The sequence below is a fragment of the Bos indicus x Bos taurus genome, chromosome 9 (assembly GCF_003369695.1).
Source record: "Bos indicus x Bos taurus breed Angus x Brahman F1 hybrid chromosome 9, Bos_hybrid_MaternalHap_v2.0, whole genome shotgun sequence".
NCBI lineage: Eukaryota > Metazoa > Chordata > Mammalia > Artiodactyla > Bovidae > Bos > Bos indicus x Bos taurus.
Genome location: NC_040084.1, coordinates 62,510,261 through 62,529,737, shown reverse-complemented (window position 1 = coordinate 62,529,737; position 19,477 = coordinate 62,510,261). Strand labels below are relative to the sequence as shown.

The window sequence follows — 19,477 nt, the reverse complement described above, 5'->3', positions numbered from 1 at the left end:
TTTTAATTACTCTGTCATCCTCTCTGGTTTAATTTACCCCTTTTAAACTCACTAAAGTAAAATCCTGCAAGGCATTATTTATGAATTTTTTTTTAATATGTATCAACATTCTAATGATCAAGCAGGTGGGTTTGGGCTGGACTAACTGGGTTGGCAAGGACCCCAGCAGTAACTGGTAGGAGGAAGATGGGGCTGGTGACTGTGAGCACAGAGGGTGGTCTGAATGCTTGGGCAAGGAGACTGAGAACCGGCCAGGGATGACATGGCTGAAAGGGATCTGCTGTTGGCACTCTTGTTCTGACACCCCTCTGCCAGCCTGTTGATGTGACACTGCAGCTGTCCTTTTAAGGTAGCAGGAAGACAGGGAAAGACTAGACTCAGATAATCAGAAAGGCATGCTGAGTGTGGATATCTTTTCTATTAAAGGACAATTTCCTCCTACATTCCTGGTTTTCCCTTTCTGTGTATTTAATCCTTCACTAACCTTCACTACCCTTAGAAGTGAGTATTCCCTCTACATATTTCATATTATATTCATAATTTTTACTTGCCATTTGCTTGTATTGATATAATATTGTTATCTTTCAGGATCTTTTTATCTACCTAATTATATCATAAGGTCATTTTGAAGGCAGAAATTATATCTTATGCTAAATAGTAGGCATTTAGTAAATCATCTGTTTCTTGATTTGGAGAAAGAAGTTAATCTATTTGCCCTCTCCTTCTCTAGGACTGGAGTTTCTTAAGCCTCTCTACCTGCTCCAGCAGCCTCATTTCCAGCATAATCATAACTTGTTTAGCCTGGAATTATTGAATACTCAATATTTTAATACTGTAGTGAGCTTCTGGGTGCTTTGGAAGAAAAATGAATCTATTTAACTAAAATGGATAATAATCTGCTGTGTATACATTGTTTAAGATATATTCTAAAGGTATTCTGATACCTTAAACAAACATGATTTATACCTAATACTTAATAGCTATTCTAAGCTTCAATCCATTTCCAATAAGGTATTCACTTATGCTTCAATTGTGAAAATTGGAGAGGAGCATTTGATTTGGGAATGAGTGATGTTATGTTTTCTCCTTTCAAAATATACCTCCTACATTAAGGAGGTATAAAATAAAATTGGGCACAAATCCACAATGCCCAGGAAATTAATTACATTTGGCTTACTTTAATTATGAGCTTTTATTTTTTTTCTTTGCTGATATTTACAAGTAAGTTTCATATTCTTCTTTTTCTAATGTTTTGTTAATTTTAGCTAAATATTTTAGTTATCTGTAAAATAATGTTTATTTTTTAGAAGTATTAATTATAAAACTCTACTTCTTTAGATGAAAGAGGTTGACAAACGTTATATAAAACCAATTACAAAATGTGAAACTGGCACTCAGACGGATACGCACTTGTTGCCACCAACAATTGTGAGATCATATGAGTGGAATGAATGGGAATTAAGAAGAAAAGCTATAAAATTGGTTTGTAACAATATTATCCTCTAAATTATTTATAGTTGGAGAATTTTGAAGAATTTTAATCTGTTATTCATAGAGTTGGTATGCTAAATTATTTACATGAAATAGTGAGTTGTACAGTTTTTTTTGCTAAAATAAAATAATTAGCATAATTTATAATTTTCTAGCTTTACAACATTATCTTCTAGTATTAAGCATATGTAGAAATATAAAAGCATGAAGCTGCTCTCAAATTTTATCAGTCAGTAACTATAACAGTAATAGTTTCTATCCTTCTGTCTCTCTATTGATCTATATAATGGTTTTAATCTACTGTGCCAACCTATGGGGTGCTAGTATGTAAAGCCCTCCAGCTTCTTCTAATCATTTAAAGCATACTCTTCTCCTTTTTGGACTTTCTTGAGAAGCAGAATGCTACCTCTATTATATCACAGATACATTCTCCTCTTATTGTCAATGTGTTCCTTCCAGACACTTGACACGCCTGTCCTTCCGATTCTTAGTCATCTTAATCACAGCAGGTGCCTACCCTTGAGGGCTTCCCAGGTGATGCTGGTGCTAAAGAACCCGCCTGCCAATGCAGGAGACATAAGAGATGCAGGTTCAATCCCTGGGTCGGAACGATCCCCTGGAGGAGGGCATGGCAACCCACTTCAGTATTCTTGCCTGAAGAATCCCTTGGACAGAGGATCCTGGAGAGCTATAGTCCTTGGGGTTGCAAAGATTTGGACATGACTGAAGTGACTTAGCACTCAGGCATGCACCTACCCTTGAAGTCTGTCTTTAAAACTTTCATCCTTATCTGACTCAGTGGAATTCCCTCCACTCATCCTTTTTATAGCATCTTGTCATTTTAAACAGCAAATACAGTGTGAAGGAACAGACCTCTTTTATCTGTAGCCTTTTCTCAGTATATTTTATCCATCTCTTTAACTGAAATAAGGTATGGAAATAAATGAAGACTACTCATGTGAGAACAGAGGCTATTTATTTAAAGATTGCTGTATCCAAGGAGTCAGTCACCATCACTTGCATTGGGCAGGGACTCAGAGTAGGGGAGAGGAGTGAAAAAGTTTTATAGTGAAAAAGGGGGAGGCTTGGGTATTCCTCTGGAGGAAGTTGACAGGAAACTCAGTTCAGTTCAGTCCCTCAATCATGTCTGGCGCTTTGCGACCCCATGGACTGCAGCACACCAGGCTTCCCTGTCCATCATCAACTCCCAGAGCTTGCTCAAACTCATGTCCATTGAGTCGGTGATGCCATCCAACCATCTCATCCTCTGTCGTCCCCTTCTCTTCCTGCCTTCAATCTTTCCCAGCATCAGGGCTTTTTCCAATGAGTCAGATCTTTGCATCAGGTGGCCAAAGTTTCAGCTTCAGCATCAGTCCTTCCAATGAATATTCAGGACTGATTTCCTTTAGAATAGACTGGATGGATCTTCTTGCAGTCCAAGGGACAGGAAACAAGAGGCAGACTAACTACATGCAGGCTAACTAGCAGCAGGGCATCTCATGTGATTGGCTTAGTGAGCATTAGGCTTTCTCTGATTGGTTCAGAGTTGGAAGGGGAGGCAGCCAAAAAAAAATAGGGCTGTTCTGAGCTGATTGCTACAGCTACTGAGGTTGTGGTTTATCTTCTGAGACTGGTTGCTGCAGAGGTTGTAGGTTAGAGTTCTATTTCATATAAGGTCCAGCCTATGTCTGTTTGTATATTCAGTCTCTCTTGTCACTAACCATATCAATTCCCTTGTTATCCTCCCTGGTGGCAACTTTTTAGCCCCTGATCTCTCGAGATGAGAAAGCTTCAGCTTCCTGGTGTATCTTCCAATCATCGTCCCATTAGCATTCTCACCAGTTATTCTTTTGTAGTTCTTGAAGCTCCCATTCCCTGTATTCTTTTCTATTATCTACTATACTTGCACGAAGTCATCAGATGTGTACTGGGTAGCTTACATACCCTGCTGCTTTGTTCTTCAGGAACTAATAGTTTAGCAGGTGAACATTGATACAGTTCTGTTAAGTGGTTTAGCAGAAGTGAAATAAAAATTCTATCCCATTGACATAGGTGACGTATTAAGTTGACCTTGAGATACAGATAGGCAATGGAGAAGAGAGGAGTGATGGTTAGACAGACTGTGAGAAGTAAATGTTAGATCTGGGCTGGAAATTTTAAAAAGAGAATGGAGTGTTCAGTGGGGTGGAACTTTGTACTAACTGGACTCTCTCTTCTCATTCTTCAGCTTCATTCAGATCCCCACCTTAGACCAAATTACCCCTAGATTTGCAGCATGTTGAATGCCAGCTCCCCATATATTACCCAGAACAACTTGTTGATAAGACAAAACTGAGTATATGGCTTACAGTGGTGAGGGAAACCACCCCTTCAGCAGAGCTTTGCAGAGTCTTGGAGTGGGGAAGAGTAAGGTCAGGATTTATTGAGACTTCGAAGTTTAGTTGAAGGTAGGTGTTTCAATGCCTGGGATCAATTGGGGGATGGGTTTGAGGCTTGAATTGGGTTGGGTAAAGATCATGAACACGCAGTCCAGGATTGATGGAAATAAGCAGGTAAATCTGAAGGCAACTGATACAAAGAGTCCTAGGGTTTCTTCTCTGTGTTAATGTTTACTACTGAAGAGTTGATGCATCTTTCAGGATGCTGTATAATGAAGTCAAGTGATTTGCTTTGGCAAGAGACTCTCAGAATAGTAAAATTATGCTAATGAAGACATAGGAATAGTAAAGCCCTACTAATGTAGACAATAAGTTGTGGGCAGAAGTAGTTCTCCATCATCTGCAGTATCTCAAACTCTGAAATGTTTCCTCTAATTCTAGGTCTCTCCTTCTTAACTCACATGTTCTAATCCCTTCTGAGTTTTTTCCTGTGGCTTCACCACACCTTCAGTAAAACCCTTATTCTCCTTTATATAAACTCTTCTTTGCTTCCCAGCTGGAGTAATCTGTTTAACCTAATGTTTACTAGTAATCTGTAAAAGGAGTAAGCAAAATGTAGAATAATATAAAATATTATCTGGAAACATCTGAACATTTCAAATTAAGTGTTGGGTGAAGCCCATTTAAGTAAGACAGTGGAAATCTTAAAATTTTTGTCTTTTAAACAAATAAACCAAGAATGGTGGGGAAAAAAAAATCCAAGTGGTATGACTCTCAAAGTATAATAATGAATTGAGCTCACTGTACATTTGAATCTGTACATTTTCTCTTTAGGTTTTTATGTCCATTTTCATTAATCTATTTTCCTACTTCTCAGCAAAGGGTATTTATTTTCTAACATGCTCTAAATTGTCTAATATTTTAATGTTTTGTAGAAACATGCTGTGTTGTAGGACTAATTTCTTTGTGGATGGAGAGGAGGGGGAAAAAAAGGCAGATATTAGCTACTCAGTTCAGTTCAGTTCAGTTCAGTTGCTCAGTCGTGTCCGACTTTTTGTGACCCCATGAATCGCAGCACACCAGGCCTCCCTGTCCATCACCAACTCCCGGAGTTTACTCAAACTCATGTCCATTGAGTTGGTGATGCCATCCAGCCATCTCATCCTCTGTCGTCCCCTTCTCCTCCTGCCCCCAATCTCTCCCAGCATCAGAGTCTTTTCCAATGAGTCAACTCTTTGCATGAGGTGGCCAAAGTATTGGAGTTTCAGCTTTAGCATCAGTCCTTCCAGTGAACACCCAGGACTGACCTCCTTTAGAATGGATTGGTTGGATCTCCTTGCAGTCCAAGGGACTCTCAAGAGTCTTCTCCAACACCACAGTTAAAAAGCATCAATTCTTTGGCGCTCAGCTTTCTTCACAGTCCAACTCTCACATCCATACATGAGCACTGGAAAAACCTTGACTAGATGGACCTTTGTAGGCAACGTAATGTCTCTGCTTTTGAATATGCTATCTAGGTTGGTCATAACTTTCCTTTTGATAGCTATTACCTTAGAGTAAAAAGCAGATATTAACTAGTATCTTAGAGTATTTTATTTGTTCTTTAGAGGAATGTTCATTCCAGTGTAATTCTCTTTCTACTTAGGCCAATTTGCGTCGGAAAGTTACTCACTCGGTACAGACTGATCATAGTCACATGAGAAGAGAAAACTGTTCCCAGGTGTACCCTTCAAAGGATGTTGGTACGCAGTCCATGAGGGAGGGCAGCAGCCGAGTGCCCCGGCCCCAGATTTACATAGCTGGTCTCCGTGGGGGCCAAACTAAGACCACCTATGGAGTCAAGGTGAACTTAACTAGAGCGGTTGATGAAACCTAGTTAGAGACCGAGTTTTTAATATGGATACCACAACTTATGAACAGTGGCAAATATTTAGGAGTATGTTTGCATCCGTGAAAATTCACTAACTTTGGGGGGGCTGGTACATTCATTGGTGGTATGAATGTTTTTGGATTCTCATTTATATGCACTGTCAAACTCCTACAAAAAAGGAAACATTGTTTTCTGTAATACATTTTTCATTCTATTAAAATTGAAAAGTAAAACTCTGTCCATTCCTCTTTGACTTCTAAGAAAATGTTTGGCAGCATCAAGACTGAAATTATTAGATATTAATATATTAACATATGATTAGATAGTTATATATATATAATATTATTATGCTTGGGATGGAAATTTATTTAGATAACTTTTTATACATTAGTATCAGATTATTATGCCTGGGATAGAAGTTTATTTCTAAAATCACAGTTAATATTGAACATTAAAAATTTTAAATGTAGTTAACAGTTTCAGCTTCATTAGCTATCCAATGTAACATGAATTAAATTGGTATAAGATTTCATTAATTTGGAACAGTTAGAACAAAGGCCCACATGATGTTTTTATTTTTGTTTATTTATCCCAATTGAGGTCTTGATTTTAATACTTCAGTATTCCTTTACTCAGATTATTTTATCTGTTTATCTTTTATCTAGCACTAATTTGTTGAACACTTATTTTTTTAACCTCTCTTTTCTCTTTTCTAATTGTAATAGTACTTAAAATGTAACCCTAAGTCATAGTTGTGATCACATGATGTCTTTTAAAATCTGGAAATTTTACTTGGAGTCTGGCTGATGGCCCCTTGAAAAGACTGGAATATCTGGCAGCCTTCTGGAATAACTCGGTCAGCCTTCCGTAAGCAGTGGCTCTGCCCTTTTGTAGGGCAGGTGCCTCTGGTTGCAGTGTAACAGCGGGGCAACTCCGGCGCCTTACGGGGCTCCCGCTTCACTCCTTTGCCCTGTTTGCCTGACTCCACAGGCAGCTGTTTCAGGCCCCTGTGAATTACTGAGAGCTGAATTTTACAGCCGTTGTTTTCTTACTGCCTTACATGCTCCCAATACACATGGATGGGTAATGAAGACTCTCAGATGGACAGGCTGTTAAAACTTGCCTCAGCAGCTGGGGGTTCATTTATATTTACTACATTTTTTTTACTTATGTGACTCTTAAGGGGTTTGTATAGTTTGTTTTCTATATAGGTTAAATGTTACATTAATAGCATGATATGCTTCAAAATCCATTTCCCACATATATTATAGAGGTAAACTTCAAAAAACAGATCTCCTTCTAAGTTATCATGATTTTCATACCTATAGTTTAATTTTTTAATTGAAATATAGTTGATTTACAATGTTAAGCAAAGGGATTCACTTACATCTTTTTTATATTCTTTTCCATTATGGTTTATCATAAGATACTGAATTTAGTTCCCTCTGTTACACAGTAGGACCTTGCTGTTTATCATACCTGTAATTTAAAAGTGATGTTAAAGATAGATTGGCTGGCTGTTGAGGCAAAAAACCTGGGGGTGAGAGTGGGGGTGTGAGGGCTCTGTCCCTGAAGATGGTGGGATGGTTAAAGGTGGTACTAAACTTTACAAATTCAGGAATTTGATTTTACCTGTTCTAATCAACCATTTTTTGATCTTACAAGATTCCTAAACACAGAAAAGAATGGCCGATAAACCACAATTTGGGGTTCTGAAGTTAGGGCTGAAAGTAGAATTGCCAAGCAAATAAAAACACAAAATACGATTTGCAAAGCTAATATCAGAAAGTCATCTGGTAAGAATAAAAGAATCAGAATAAAGGGAGCTAGGTCACATGGTCAACTCGTCTTCTTCCAGGACCTCTCTAAAGAGTTTTAATCATATGTTGGACCCAGTTTCAGATGGTCAACACCATTTCAGCAGGTCATAGCCTGAATTCATTTTCTCTACCACACTTGTTTCTCCCTCTGTATTTCCTTCTGTGGTCAAAGGTATCACCACCTACTCAGCAGCATAAATTAAAAACTTCTGGACTGTCTCCCACAGCCCCTACATTTAACTAGTCATTGCACCCTGTTGATTTGGCTTCAGCTGCCTTTGAGATCTGTGTCTTCCTATTCTTACTGCTGTTGTCATAATTTAGATTTAGAACTATTGCTTGATTCACCAGCATGATTTTTGTAACATATAAATCTGATCAGATCACCTGGCTCCCTCCCTGCCAACCCTCACTCCTCTTACTTAAAAAGACACTTTTTTTCATTATCTAGGGGATAAAGTAAAAATTCCTTAACACATGTGAGACTTTTCAAAATATATCCCTTTATCTTTTAGTTGCATATTCTGCCTCCATGCTCACTGTACACATTATATACATAGTAGGCAGAGTCCAAACAGTCTGAATATATTAGAGTCTTCAATATACCTTTGTCCCGTGGAATAGACTCCACAGACAGCCCTAGAAAATGTTTGTCCCCATGAAATCTGTTCATCAGTTCAGTTCAGTTGCTCAGTTGTGTCCTACTCTTTGCCACCCCATGGACTGCAGCATGCCAAGCCTCCCTGTCCATCACCAACTCCTGGAGTTTACTCAAACTCATGTCCATTGAGTCAGTGATGCCATCCAACCATCTCATCCTCTGTCATCCCCTTCTCCTCCTGCCTTCAATCTTTCCTAGCATCAGGGTCTTTTCCATTGAGTCAGTTCTTTGCATCAGGTGGCCAAAGTATTGGAGTTTCAACTTCAGCATCAGTCCTTCCAATGAATATTCAGGATTGATTTCCTTTAGGATGGACTGGTTGGATCTCCTTGCTGTCCAAGGCACTCTCAAGAGTCTTCTCCAACACCATAGTTCAAAATTATCAATTCTTTGGCACTCAGCTTTCTTTATAGTCCAACTCTCACATCCATACCTGACTACTGGGAAAACCATAGCTTTGATTAGATGGATCTTTGTTGGCAAAGTAATGTCTCTGCTTTTTAATATTCTGTCTAGGTTGGTCATAACTTTTCTTCCAAGGAGTAAGCGTCTTTTAATTTCATGGCTGCAGTCACCATCTGCAGTGATTTTGGAGCCCAAAAAATAAAGTCTGACACTGTTGCCCCATCTATGAAGTCATGGGGTCAGCGGCCATGATCTTAGTTTTCTGAATGTTGAGTTTTAAGCCAACTTTTTCACTCTCCTCTTTCACTTTCATCAGGAGGCTTTTTAGTTCTTCTTCACTTTCTGCCATAAGGGTGGTGTCATCTGCATATCTGAGGTTATTGATATTTCCCCCAGCAATCTTGATTCCAGCTTGTGCTTCATCCAGTCCAGCATTTCTCATGATGTACTCTGCATATAACTTAAATAAGCAGGATGACAATATACAGCCTTGACGTACTTCTTTCCCGATTTGGAACCAGTCTGTTGTTCCATGTCCATTTCTAACTGTTGCTTCTTGACCTGCACAGATTTCTCAGTAGGCAGGTCAGGTGGTCTGGTATTCCCATCTCTTTAAAAATTTTCCACGGTTTGTTGTGATCCACACAGTCAAAGGCTTTGGTATGGTCAGTAAAGCAGAAATAGATATTTTTCTGGAACTCTCTTGCTTTTTTGATGATCCAGTGGATGTTGGCAATTTGATCTCTTTTTCCTCTGCCTTTTCTAAATTCAGCTTGAACATCTGTTTATCAGATTTCACTTTTTCAGTGAAGGTTTTCCCCATCACCTTTGAGATAATTAATTCTTCTTCTTTCGATTTTCACAGGAGTTTATCCATACTTTTACTATAATAGGGCTTGAAATAAAAAGGTCTATATGTGTCCCTCTGTATTCTCCTGTTAGACTGTGCATTTCTTGAGATCTGAGTTGTGTTTTAGCCATTTCTACCTCCCTAGTATTGTTACTGTATCTTGTTGGATGAATGAGTTTTTTTAAAAAGGAATGAAAGAAAGGACAGACTGGAAGCAGGGTATTGGTTGAGTGATTATTTTAATAGTCAAGGTGGTAAAGTAGTTATTGGAAAATAAAAGGAAGAAACACAGAGAGGAAAAAGGAGATCACTTTTGGGGAAGTTGGTGGAAAATAAAGCTGGATGAGGAGGGTTGGCATAGATTTTGGAGAACTCTGAAAGACAGAGGAATGTGCTGCCTTTCTGTAGTATGATATTAAAAAACAACAACAACAAACTGTGGCTGTTTCTGGAACAGAGGATCCACTGAGGGAGAGAGATGCTGGAATTGGTGAGATGGAGAAAAGTGAAAGTGAAAGTCACTCAGTCGTGTCCGACTCTTTGTGACCCCATGGACTATACAGTCCATAGAATTCTCCAGGCCAGAATACTGGAGTGGGTAGCCTTTCCCTTCTGCAGGGCATCTTCCCAACCCAGGGATCAAACCCAGGTCTCCTGCATTGCAGGTGGATTCTTTACCAGCCAAGCCACCAGGGTGAGATGGAGAGGAAGCTGTTAACAAGGGTTAGGGCATCGTGGTTTTGGATGACAGGAAGGGACAAATGTGAGATTTAAGGAAGGAGATATAACAGCCCAGGAAAGAGAAGGGAAAATCAAAGTTTCTACCCTGGGAAACAGAGGATGATATGAGAAGGGGAAGTGGTTGGTCAAAAAAGATAATGTGTTCAGTACTAGAAATTTTGAATTTAAGAAATGACAAAGAAAGAAAAGCAGAGGTGACTAGAATTTGATCTGGAGAAGGGTAGTTTGGGGGATCATCACCAGTGAATGGGGATGGAATGAGGAGAAAGAGAGAAGACAGAGAAGCAGTCAGAAGAGTAGGAAAAAAATGTAAAGCGATCTTTGTGATCACGCAAGTAAGGTCTAGGTCTTCTACTTATTATTAGCTATGTTATCTGATCGCTCCCCACTGAGTTTCTTCATCATCAAAATTGGGATAATGGTTCCCAACTCATTGGCTTGTCTGAGAGGATTAAACCAGTTCAGTTCCGTCTCTCAGTCATGTCCAACCCTTTGTGACCCCATGGACTGCTGCACTCCAGGCCTCCCTATCCATCACCAACTCCCGGAGTTTACTGAAACTCATGTCCATTGAGTCGGTGATGCCATCCAACCATCTCATCCTCTGTTGTTCTCTTCTCCTCCCGCCTTCAATCTTTCCCAGCATCAGGGTCTTTTCAAGTGAGTCAGTTCTTCACATCAGGTGGCCAAAGTATTGGAGTTTCAGCTTCAACATCAGTCCTTCCAATGAATATTCAGGACTGATCTCCTTTAGGATGGACTGGTTGGATCTCCTTGCTGTCCAAGGGACCCTCAAGAGTCTTCTCAAACACCACAGTTCAAAAGCATCAGTTCTTCAGCACCCAGCTTTCTTTATAGTCTAACTCTCACATCCATACATGACTATTGGAAAATCCATAGCCTTGACTAGACAGACATTTGTTGGCAAAGTCTCTGCTTTTTAATATGCTGTCTAGATTGGTCATAACTTTTCTTCCAAGGAGAAAGTGACTTTTAATTTCATGGCTGCAGTCACCATCTGCAGTGATTTTGGAGCCCTCCAAAATAAAGTATGTCACTGGTTTCCATTATTTCTCCATCTATTTGTCATGAAGTGATGGGGCCATGATCTTAGTTTTCTGACCAGTTAGTTAACATGTGTAAAGCATTTGTCTGGTAAGTGCCTTGTTAATGTCAGCCAAGAGAGGAGAGATCCCCCAGTGTTTCGTTTCTCCTGCACCCCCACCCTCATTTTTCCTGATTTCTGTTTTCTAGATCTCAGTACTTAGAATAATGCTTGGCACATTAGGACTTTCCTTAAATGTTTGATGAACAAACACAAGAGGCTGAAGAATGGAGTTGGCAACTGCCGAGCTGTTTTAACAGTGTTGGCTTGAGTTGAAATAAGATTGCAGCCAGCGAAGCAGAAAATTATAGAACTAAGTACAATTATCAGTGACTGTTTGGCAGGAAAGGAGAAATGAGATTATGGTAACTAAAAATGGAAGCAGAGGAAAGGGAGAGTTAAGCTCAAATAAGAAATGTTTAACCTGGGGTGAGGGGAGGAGGAGATGAGGGAGTAGGGTGAGAGAGAGGTCCAAGAGGGAGGGGATCTATGTAGGCATATGGCCGATTTACTTCATTGTACAGCAGAAACTAAGACAACATTGTAAAGCCATTATATTCTAATAAAAAGAAAAAATAAAATCTATTAACTTAAAAAAGAAATATTTAGATACTGATGATTATTACTCATTTAACTCTTTTTAAACTCAGTTCAGACACTGAATTTTACCTTGTGTCTTTGTATTTTTAAAACAAATTTTCTCAGTTCTAAAATGCTACAATCCTTCTGGTTTGTCTTTAGTAATTTTTATACCACAGGAAAGAGTTGTTTTAAAATCACAGTGAAAGTGAAAGTTGTTCAGTTGTGCCTAACTCTTTGCGACCCCATGGACTATACAGTCCATGGAATTCTCCAGGCCAGAATACTGAAGTGCATAGCCTTTCCCTTCTCCAGAGGATCTTCCCAACCCAGGGAGGGAACCCAGGTCTCAGATTAGTTTGGGATTTTTTTAAAATAGAAGAATGAGAGTAATATGCTTAAGCTGCATTTGTCTACACTGTTCTTTAATGGTTTACTGTACTTTAAACCTTGCCACTTTTAGTAATCTATTGTACAAATACCATACTTGAATTGAGCTACAATCTCCTTAAGCCTTTTGGTATTTGCTTCCTGCACAGTCTTTTTGTTTAATGAAGTTCACGCTTTTACTTTGTTACTAATGGAGATAGTAGTGGGCTTCCTTTCATACAATTCATTGAGACTAGGGTAGCTCTGATACCTAAGCAGAGACAGAAGTGACAGGGTATCGAGACAAATACTGCAGTGTGATAGTGACAATCAGAAAAATCCCTGGGGTCTCAGATGGAAAGAGCAACAGCTGCTGTAAGGTTATTTCATCATCAGGCAAATGATCTTATAGCTCACATAATGGAGATGTCTGCTCCTTGCTCTAACCAAGGTTTGTACAGAAAACTAGACACACATAAAAGAAACACATTGAACTGATACTTGTCCTGGAAGACTTAGGATAATTCGAAATGAGAAAGTAAAAATTACCTTAAATCAAGAATGTAAATATCTGCTTGGCCATTCACTGGGCTGGGATGAGAAACACAAAAATCCCAGCTTCAAAGTTAACAGGAAACAATATCTCCCTCAAGGATATGCTACAGTTGTAAAGTATAATAACACCCTCCTTTTTTGAGTGTCTACTTTCTAATTCACTGAAAAGTTTTGTTCTCTGAAATCATACACTACTAGGAACCCTGCTGTGGAAATTGTATCAGTAACAATGAAACACTCTATTCTTGCTTGAAGGGTTTCAGTCACTTTGATCCAACGAGGCAGCTTCAGTTTCCAACCTAGTTCCAAAGCCTTCATTTAGGGGACTCCTGAGTGTAACAGTTCACATATACAGTAACTTTGGAGTTTCCAAGAAACAGGATCCTGAGACTATTCAGCTCTGATGTTGAGTTTTTCACACACAGCCCTGTTTTGAATCTAACAAAGTACTGCTTCTTTTTAAATTTCACCCACTCTAGTATTCATGTCTCAGAGAAGGCAATGGCACCCCACTCCACTACTTTTGCCTGGAAAATCCCATGGATGGAGGAGCCTGGTAGACTGCAGTCCATGGGGTCGCTAGAGTCGGACACGACTGAGCGACTTCACTTTCACTTTTCACTTTCATGCATTGGAGAAGGAAATGGCAACCCACTCCAGTGTTCTTGCCTGGAGAATCCCAGGGACGGGGAAGCCTGATGGGCTGTCATCTATGGGGTCGCACATAGTCGGACACGACTGAAGCAACTTAGCAGCAGCAGCAGCAGTATTCATGTCTAGAAAATCCCATGGACAGAGGAGCCTGGTGGGCTACAGTCCATGTGGTTGCAAAGAGCTGGACATGATTGAGCAAACATACACAGTAAGTCCATCCCTCCCCCAGATTCTGTAACTGTCTTTTCCTTTGTTTCCCGAGACCTCCCACAGTTATTCTGATGTGCAGTCTCCTTCACTGGAATGGACCAATCATCCTGACTCGATCTGACTATAGGTTTGTCCCTGGTGGGTTTTGGGCTGATCAGGTTAGGACAAGAGGCATCAGAATCTAGTCAAGGCTCATGGTAATGGAGCAGAAAGTCTTTGCAGGCAATGAAAATTTTAAGAAGGAAAATTTACATTATGTGAACCAGAAATGCCACAAAACTAGCTCTAAAGCATTTTACCCACCACCCTAATTATGATCAGTGTGTATATGTGTAATACTCTTCTCCCCAAGAAGGAACCATAGTTTCTTGAAGCGTAGTTGATCCCATGGCTTAGAAGAGGGAAAAATCAAGACTGGCCTGGAACCTGGGACCTTGTTGCCAGAAATAAAAAATGTTTCAAAAAATTTCTGCAGATTTAAAGAAAGGAGTGGATGTATAGGGTTCATACTGGGGCAATTTGAGTGTTCAAAGAATAATTACAGTTAATTGAAGTAAGTTGAAACTATAATGATACTCCAAAATAGGAGATAAATAAACCATATAAAACAATATAGAACAAAATAAATGTATGATAGAATATTTTTAATTTTTGCAATTAATTTCAAGTACAGATATGAGTTTTTAAGTATATATGGGTATGTATAAGAACATACAGCAGGGAACTGAATAATTGCATAAGTGAGAACTGTACCAATTATAGGAAGAGGTGATTAGCACCAGTCAGCACACATACAACCAGGCAGAGGGAAGATTCAACATTGCTCTGAACTGAGATTAATCAAATGTCTCACTATATAAACTATGGTCTCCTTCTTTGAGTTCCTTCTGATATTGTCGTTTAGTTGCTAAGTCATGTTTATTTGCTAAGTCCTGCTCTTTTGATACCCCATGGACCATAGCCTGCCAAGCTACTCTGTCCGTGGGGTTTCCTGGGCAAGAATACTGGAGTGGGTTGCCATTTTCTTCTCCAGGGGATCTCCCCCACCTAGAATAGAACCTGCCTTCTTTACACTGAGCTATCTGGGAAGCCCCACTCCCCCCTATTAATGTGATGCTAATAAGTAATGAAAAATTTTGCAATAATATTAAAAGGATATATATATAAAATGATCTTAGGTTCAATTCAGTCACTCAGTCATGTCCAGCCCTTTGTGACCCCATGGACTGCAGCATGCCAGGCCTCCCTGTCCATCACCAACTCCTGGAGTTTACTCAAACTCATGTCCGTTGAGTCGGTGATGCCACCCAACCATCTTATCCTCTGTTGTCCTCTTTTCCACCCGCCTTCAATCTTTCCTAGCATCAGGGTCTTTTCAAGTGAGTCAGTTCTTCACATCAGGTGGCCAAAGTATTGGTGTTCCAGCTTCAGCATCAGTCCTTCCAACGAACATTCAGGACTGATTTCCTTTAGGATGGAGAACATTCAGGACTGATTTCCTTTAGGATGGACTGGTTGGATCTCCTTGTTGTCCAAGGGACCCTCAAGAGTCTTCTGCAACACCACAGTTCAAAAGCATCAATTCTTTGGTGCTCAGCTTTCTTTATAGTCTTTATTTCTTTATAGAGAAATATCCATATATGCCTACTGGAAAAACCACATCAATATATGGCTACATAGCTTTGACTAGATGGACATTTGTTGGCATAGTAATGTCTCTGCTTTTTAATATGCTGTCTAGGTTGGTCATAACTTTTCTTTGAAGGAGCAGTGTCTTTTAATTTCCTGGCTGCAGTCACCTTCTGCAGTGATTTTGGAGCAAAAAAAAAAAAAAAAAAAAAAGTCACTGTTTCCACTGTTTCCCCATCTGCTTGCCATGAAATGATGGGATCAGATGCCATGATCTTAGTTTTCTGAATGTTGAGTTTTAAACCAACTTTTTCACTCTCCTCTTTCACTTTCATCAGGAGGCTCTTTAATTCTTCTTCACTTTCTGCTATAAGGGTGGTCTCATCTGCCTATCTGAGGTTATTGATATTTCTCCCGGCCATCTTGATTCCAGCTTGTGCCTCATCCAGCCCAGCATTTCTCATGATGTGCTTTGCATATAACTTAAATAAGCAGGGTGACAATATACAGCCTTGACATACTCCTTTCCCTATTTGGAACCAGTCTGTTTTTTCATGTCCAGTTCTAACTGTTGCTTCTTAACCTGCATACAGATTTCTCAGGAGGCAGGTCAGGTGGTCTGGTATTCCCATCTCTTTAAGAATTTTCCAGTTTGTTGTGATCCACACACTCAAAGGCTTTGGTGTAGTCAATAAAGCAGAAGTAGATGTTTTTCTGGAACCCTCTTGCTTTTTTGATGATCAAGTGGATGTTGGCAATTTGATCTCTGGTTCCTCTGCCTTTTCTAAAACCAGCTTGAACATCTGGAAGTTCACGGTTCATGTATTATTGAAGTCTGGCTTGGAGAATTTTGAGCATCACTTTGCTAGTGTGTGAGATGAGTGCAATTGTGTGGTAGTTTGAGCATTCTTTGGCAATGCCTTTCTTTGGAGTTGGAATGAAAACTGACCCTTTCCAGTCCTGTGGCCCCTGCTGAATTTTCCAAATTTGCTGGCATATTGAGTGCAGCACTTTCACAGCATCATCTTTCAGGATTTGAAATATCTCAACTGGAATTCCATCACCTCCACTAGCTGTGTTCGTACTGATGCTTCCTAAGGCCCACTTGACTTTGAATTCCAGGATGTCTGGCTCTAGGTGAGTGATCACATCATCGTGGTTATGATGGATCATGAAGATCTTTTTTGTACAGTTCTTCTGTGTATTCTTGCCTTACCTCTTACCTCTTCTTACTATCTTCTGCTTCTGTTAGGTTCATACCATTTCTGTCCTTTATTGTGCCCATCTTTGTGTGAAATGTTCCCTTGGCATCTCTAATTTTCTTAAAGAGATCTCTAGTCTTTCCCATTCTATTGTTTTCCTCTATTTCTTTGCATTGATCACTGAGGAAGGTTTCTTCTCTTTCCTTGCTAGTCTTTGGAACTCTGCATTCAGATGGGTATATCTTTCTTTTTCCCCTTGCCTTTCACTTCTCTTCTTTTCACAGCTATTTGTAAGGTCTCCTCAGACAACCATTTTGGCTTTTTGCATTTCTTTTTCTTGGGAATAGTCTTGATCACTGCCTCCTGTACAATGTCGTGAACCTCCATCCAGTTCTCAGGCACTCTGTCTATCAGATCTAATCCATTGAACCTTATTTGTCACTTCTACTGTATAATCATAAGGGATTTGATTTAGGTCATACCTGAATGGTCTTAGTGGTTTTCTCTACTTTCTTCAATTAAGTCTGAAAGTCATTTAGGGGAAAGATCATGCTACGGAAGGTGTAGGCTGCTGGGAATCTCACAATATTGTACCCATGTTCCTGTAAGAATGGAGGTACTTATATCCAACAATATTTTTAACCAATCCACATATCTTGAAAACCATTTGACGGTGAATTATTTCTAATATCGCTTATGCCAGTTAACATGCTTCAGTGAACGTGGAGATTATAGCGGTTGAAGTCTGTGCCTGTTGATATGCCTAACGTTTTGAAGCGAAGATTGTGCAGTTAGAATGTCTGGTAAGGTAAATATAATCAGAGATGATGCTGACGATGAGGACACAGCCACAAGACTTTGAACAATATATAATATAAACTTTAAGTTTAAATAAGAGGTAACAACAGAAGTTAATGAGTGAGGAACTTAATGCAAGTTACAGAAGTTGCCTAGTTTCTGTTACTTTCCGGGTTTTAGGACGATATACAACAGCTTTGCCAAAATCCTTTCATCGAAGACCAATTCCTATTTGCCGCCAAATCACCTGGTGAGGACTACAGTTCCCAGAAGGCAACGCTCGGCTCTCGCGACTCAGCCTCGTTAGCCGGCCGGGAGTTGTGGTTTACAAAAGAACGCTGTGGAACCTAAGTTTTACTCCCTTGTCAACAGAAACTGGGCGGTATCGGTCTCTTCTCCCTCCGGGTCCGCCCCTTTTCTGCAGCGGTCGAATTCGTGAACCTAGTCCAGGTGCTTGGCTGGGCGGGAAGCCGCGGCCGGTTGGCCGGCGGGGCGCTCTAGGCCCCGCGGTTTTAGTCTCTATGACTCCGGGAGGCGGTCCCGGGTGCCCTGACGCGAGCGGAGGGGGTGCGGGTCAGTTCCGCGCGGCGCTGTCGGGGAACCATGGCAGCCCCAAGAGGTGAGGCCGGGGCCGGCGGGACTGGAGAACCCGGGTCGGAGGCGCTATGCCGAGCGAGCCTCAGCACTTGTCTGCATCTGTCTGCGGGCGAGCATCTTCCGTGCCCGCGGGGCTCGGGTCTCCGGGGGGTAGGCCCGGGCGTCGGGGAGCGGGGATTTGTGTTGAGCGGCTCCCGGGCTTGAGCGCGCGCTGCCACGGGTCAGGGGAGCGTGGGGCAGCCAGCCTCCCACTGCGGCTGCCTTCCCGGGGGGCGGACTCAGGGCCAGCCGGTTTGGCGGCCGGAGACCGCGCCTGCCTGGACGAGTGGGTGGGAACAGAATTCAGACAGGCCTGGGCTGTAGCGGACCGGGCGAGGGGTCAGTGCGCCGGGCCCGGGCTGGACCCGCATCACCCAGCGGGAGGCAGGACGGGTCTCAGTGCGGGCCGGGGTCACCGCGTTTGCTGTCTCCGCGGTGCCTTCTACACTGGGGTGCTCAGAACCTTAAGGGTATGCTCCGGGTGCAGAACCTAAGCAGCGGCTGGTCCACCTAACAGATACTGAAAACATCCTTGGGGCAGGAGAACAGCCTTGCAATGTGACGAGACGGAGAAAGCTGTCGTTAACAGTTACTCTCGAGAATGTTATGTGGTTAGAAGTAACACTTGAATATTTTGTGGGAAGGATGATACCCATCCTCCGCCCCTGCCCCTGCCCCTTCCCCAGGGATAGCTCATTAGAGTAATAATGTTTGATGACTAATTGCCTTTTCCTGAGTGAAAGTATCATTAACTCTGCAGCTCGTTTGCTTTGCTGGATGGGATAAGTTGAAACCGGAGTTGAGTTTCTGAATGGTAAAGCTACGAGAGATTGGGCAACACCCGGATTCTTCTCCACATTTCCTCCATAGAGCTCTTGGCTTCACCCCTGAGTATACGTTGAACAAATATTTGAACAATAGCTTTTTGCTTGGGTGGCAAATTATTTTCCTGGTTGGAGAGGCCACGTTTATCCTTCAAGCCCTGCTCAGGGGCATTGTCTGCAATTGCATATGCTTCTCGCATTTCAAATAAGCCCATCTTTAAGAGTCTTTTATAGCAACACCCGAAATAAAGGAAAAAAGTAGAATTCTTTTGATAATTGACATAAAATGAAAATAGCAAGATGAATGGTGAAGGCAATTGCAGAATTACCTAAGTCAAATCATCTGAAATAGTTGCTCAGTTTACAGATTTAGGCTTATTGCCAATACCTATTTGTTGTGCCTGGGTCGTGTGATAAATCTTACATGTCCGCTAGAACTGTGTAATACAAAATTGCAATCCCGAACTTCCTGATATTCACAAAGGATTTATTTATCTGGGACTTCCTAATTTCCACCTTCTCAGGTGTTACAAATAATGTCCCCTCTAAAATATAGTGAACTATAACTGAGAAAAATATACAACTCCAGTTTGTAAATTTCTTTTGCGGGGCGGGGTGGTGGGATTCTCCACATATAAACAGAAGTTGTGTGGGAGCTAATGGGAGCTTTGAGAGAAGGAGAAAACAGTGCTGATGTGCC

At 40.9% G+C, this 19,477-nt stretch overlaps 2 protein-coding genes across 3 annotated transcripts in view; both read left to right on the top strand.

Moving 5' to 3' along the window:
- CFAP206 (cilia and flagella associated protein 206) overlaps window positions 1–5,975 on the top strand; it is a 35,944-nt gene extending 29,969 nt beyond the window's left edge. For both annotated transcript variants that reach the window (XM_027551437.1, XM_027551436.1), the window contains 2 exons: window positions 1,339–1,482; window positions 5,515–5,975. In XM_027551437.1, coding sequence (XP_027407238.1) covers window positions 1,339–1,482; window positions 5,515–5,745 — 375 coding nt within the window. In that variant the 3' untranslated portion in view covers window positions 5,746–5,975. The remainder of the gene's footprint in view (window positions 1–1,338; window positions 1,483–5,514) is intronic.
- Window positions 5,976–17,831: 11,856 nt separating this feature from the next.
- The window catches only part of SLC35A1 (solute carrier family 35 member A1), a 31,396-nt gene continuing 29,750 nt past the window's right edge, over window positions 17,832–19,477 (top strand). The window contains exon 1 of the mRNA XM_027551435.1: window positions 17,832–17,936. Within this exon, the coding sequence (XP_027407236.1) occupies window positions 17,921–17,936 (16 nt within the window). The 5' untranslated portion in view covers window positions 17,832–17,920. The remainder of the gene's footprint in view (window positions 17,937–19,477) is intronic.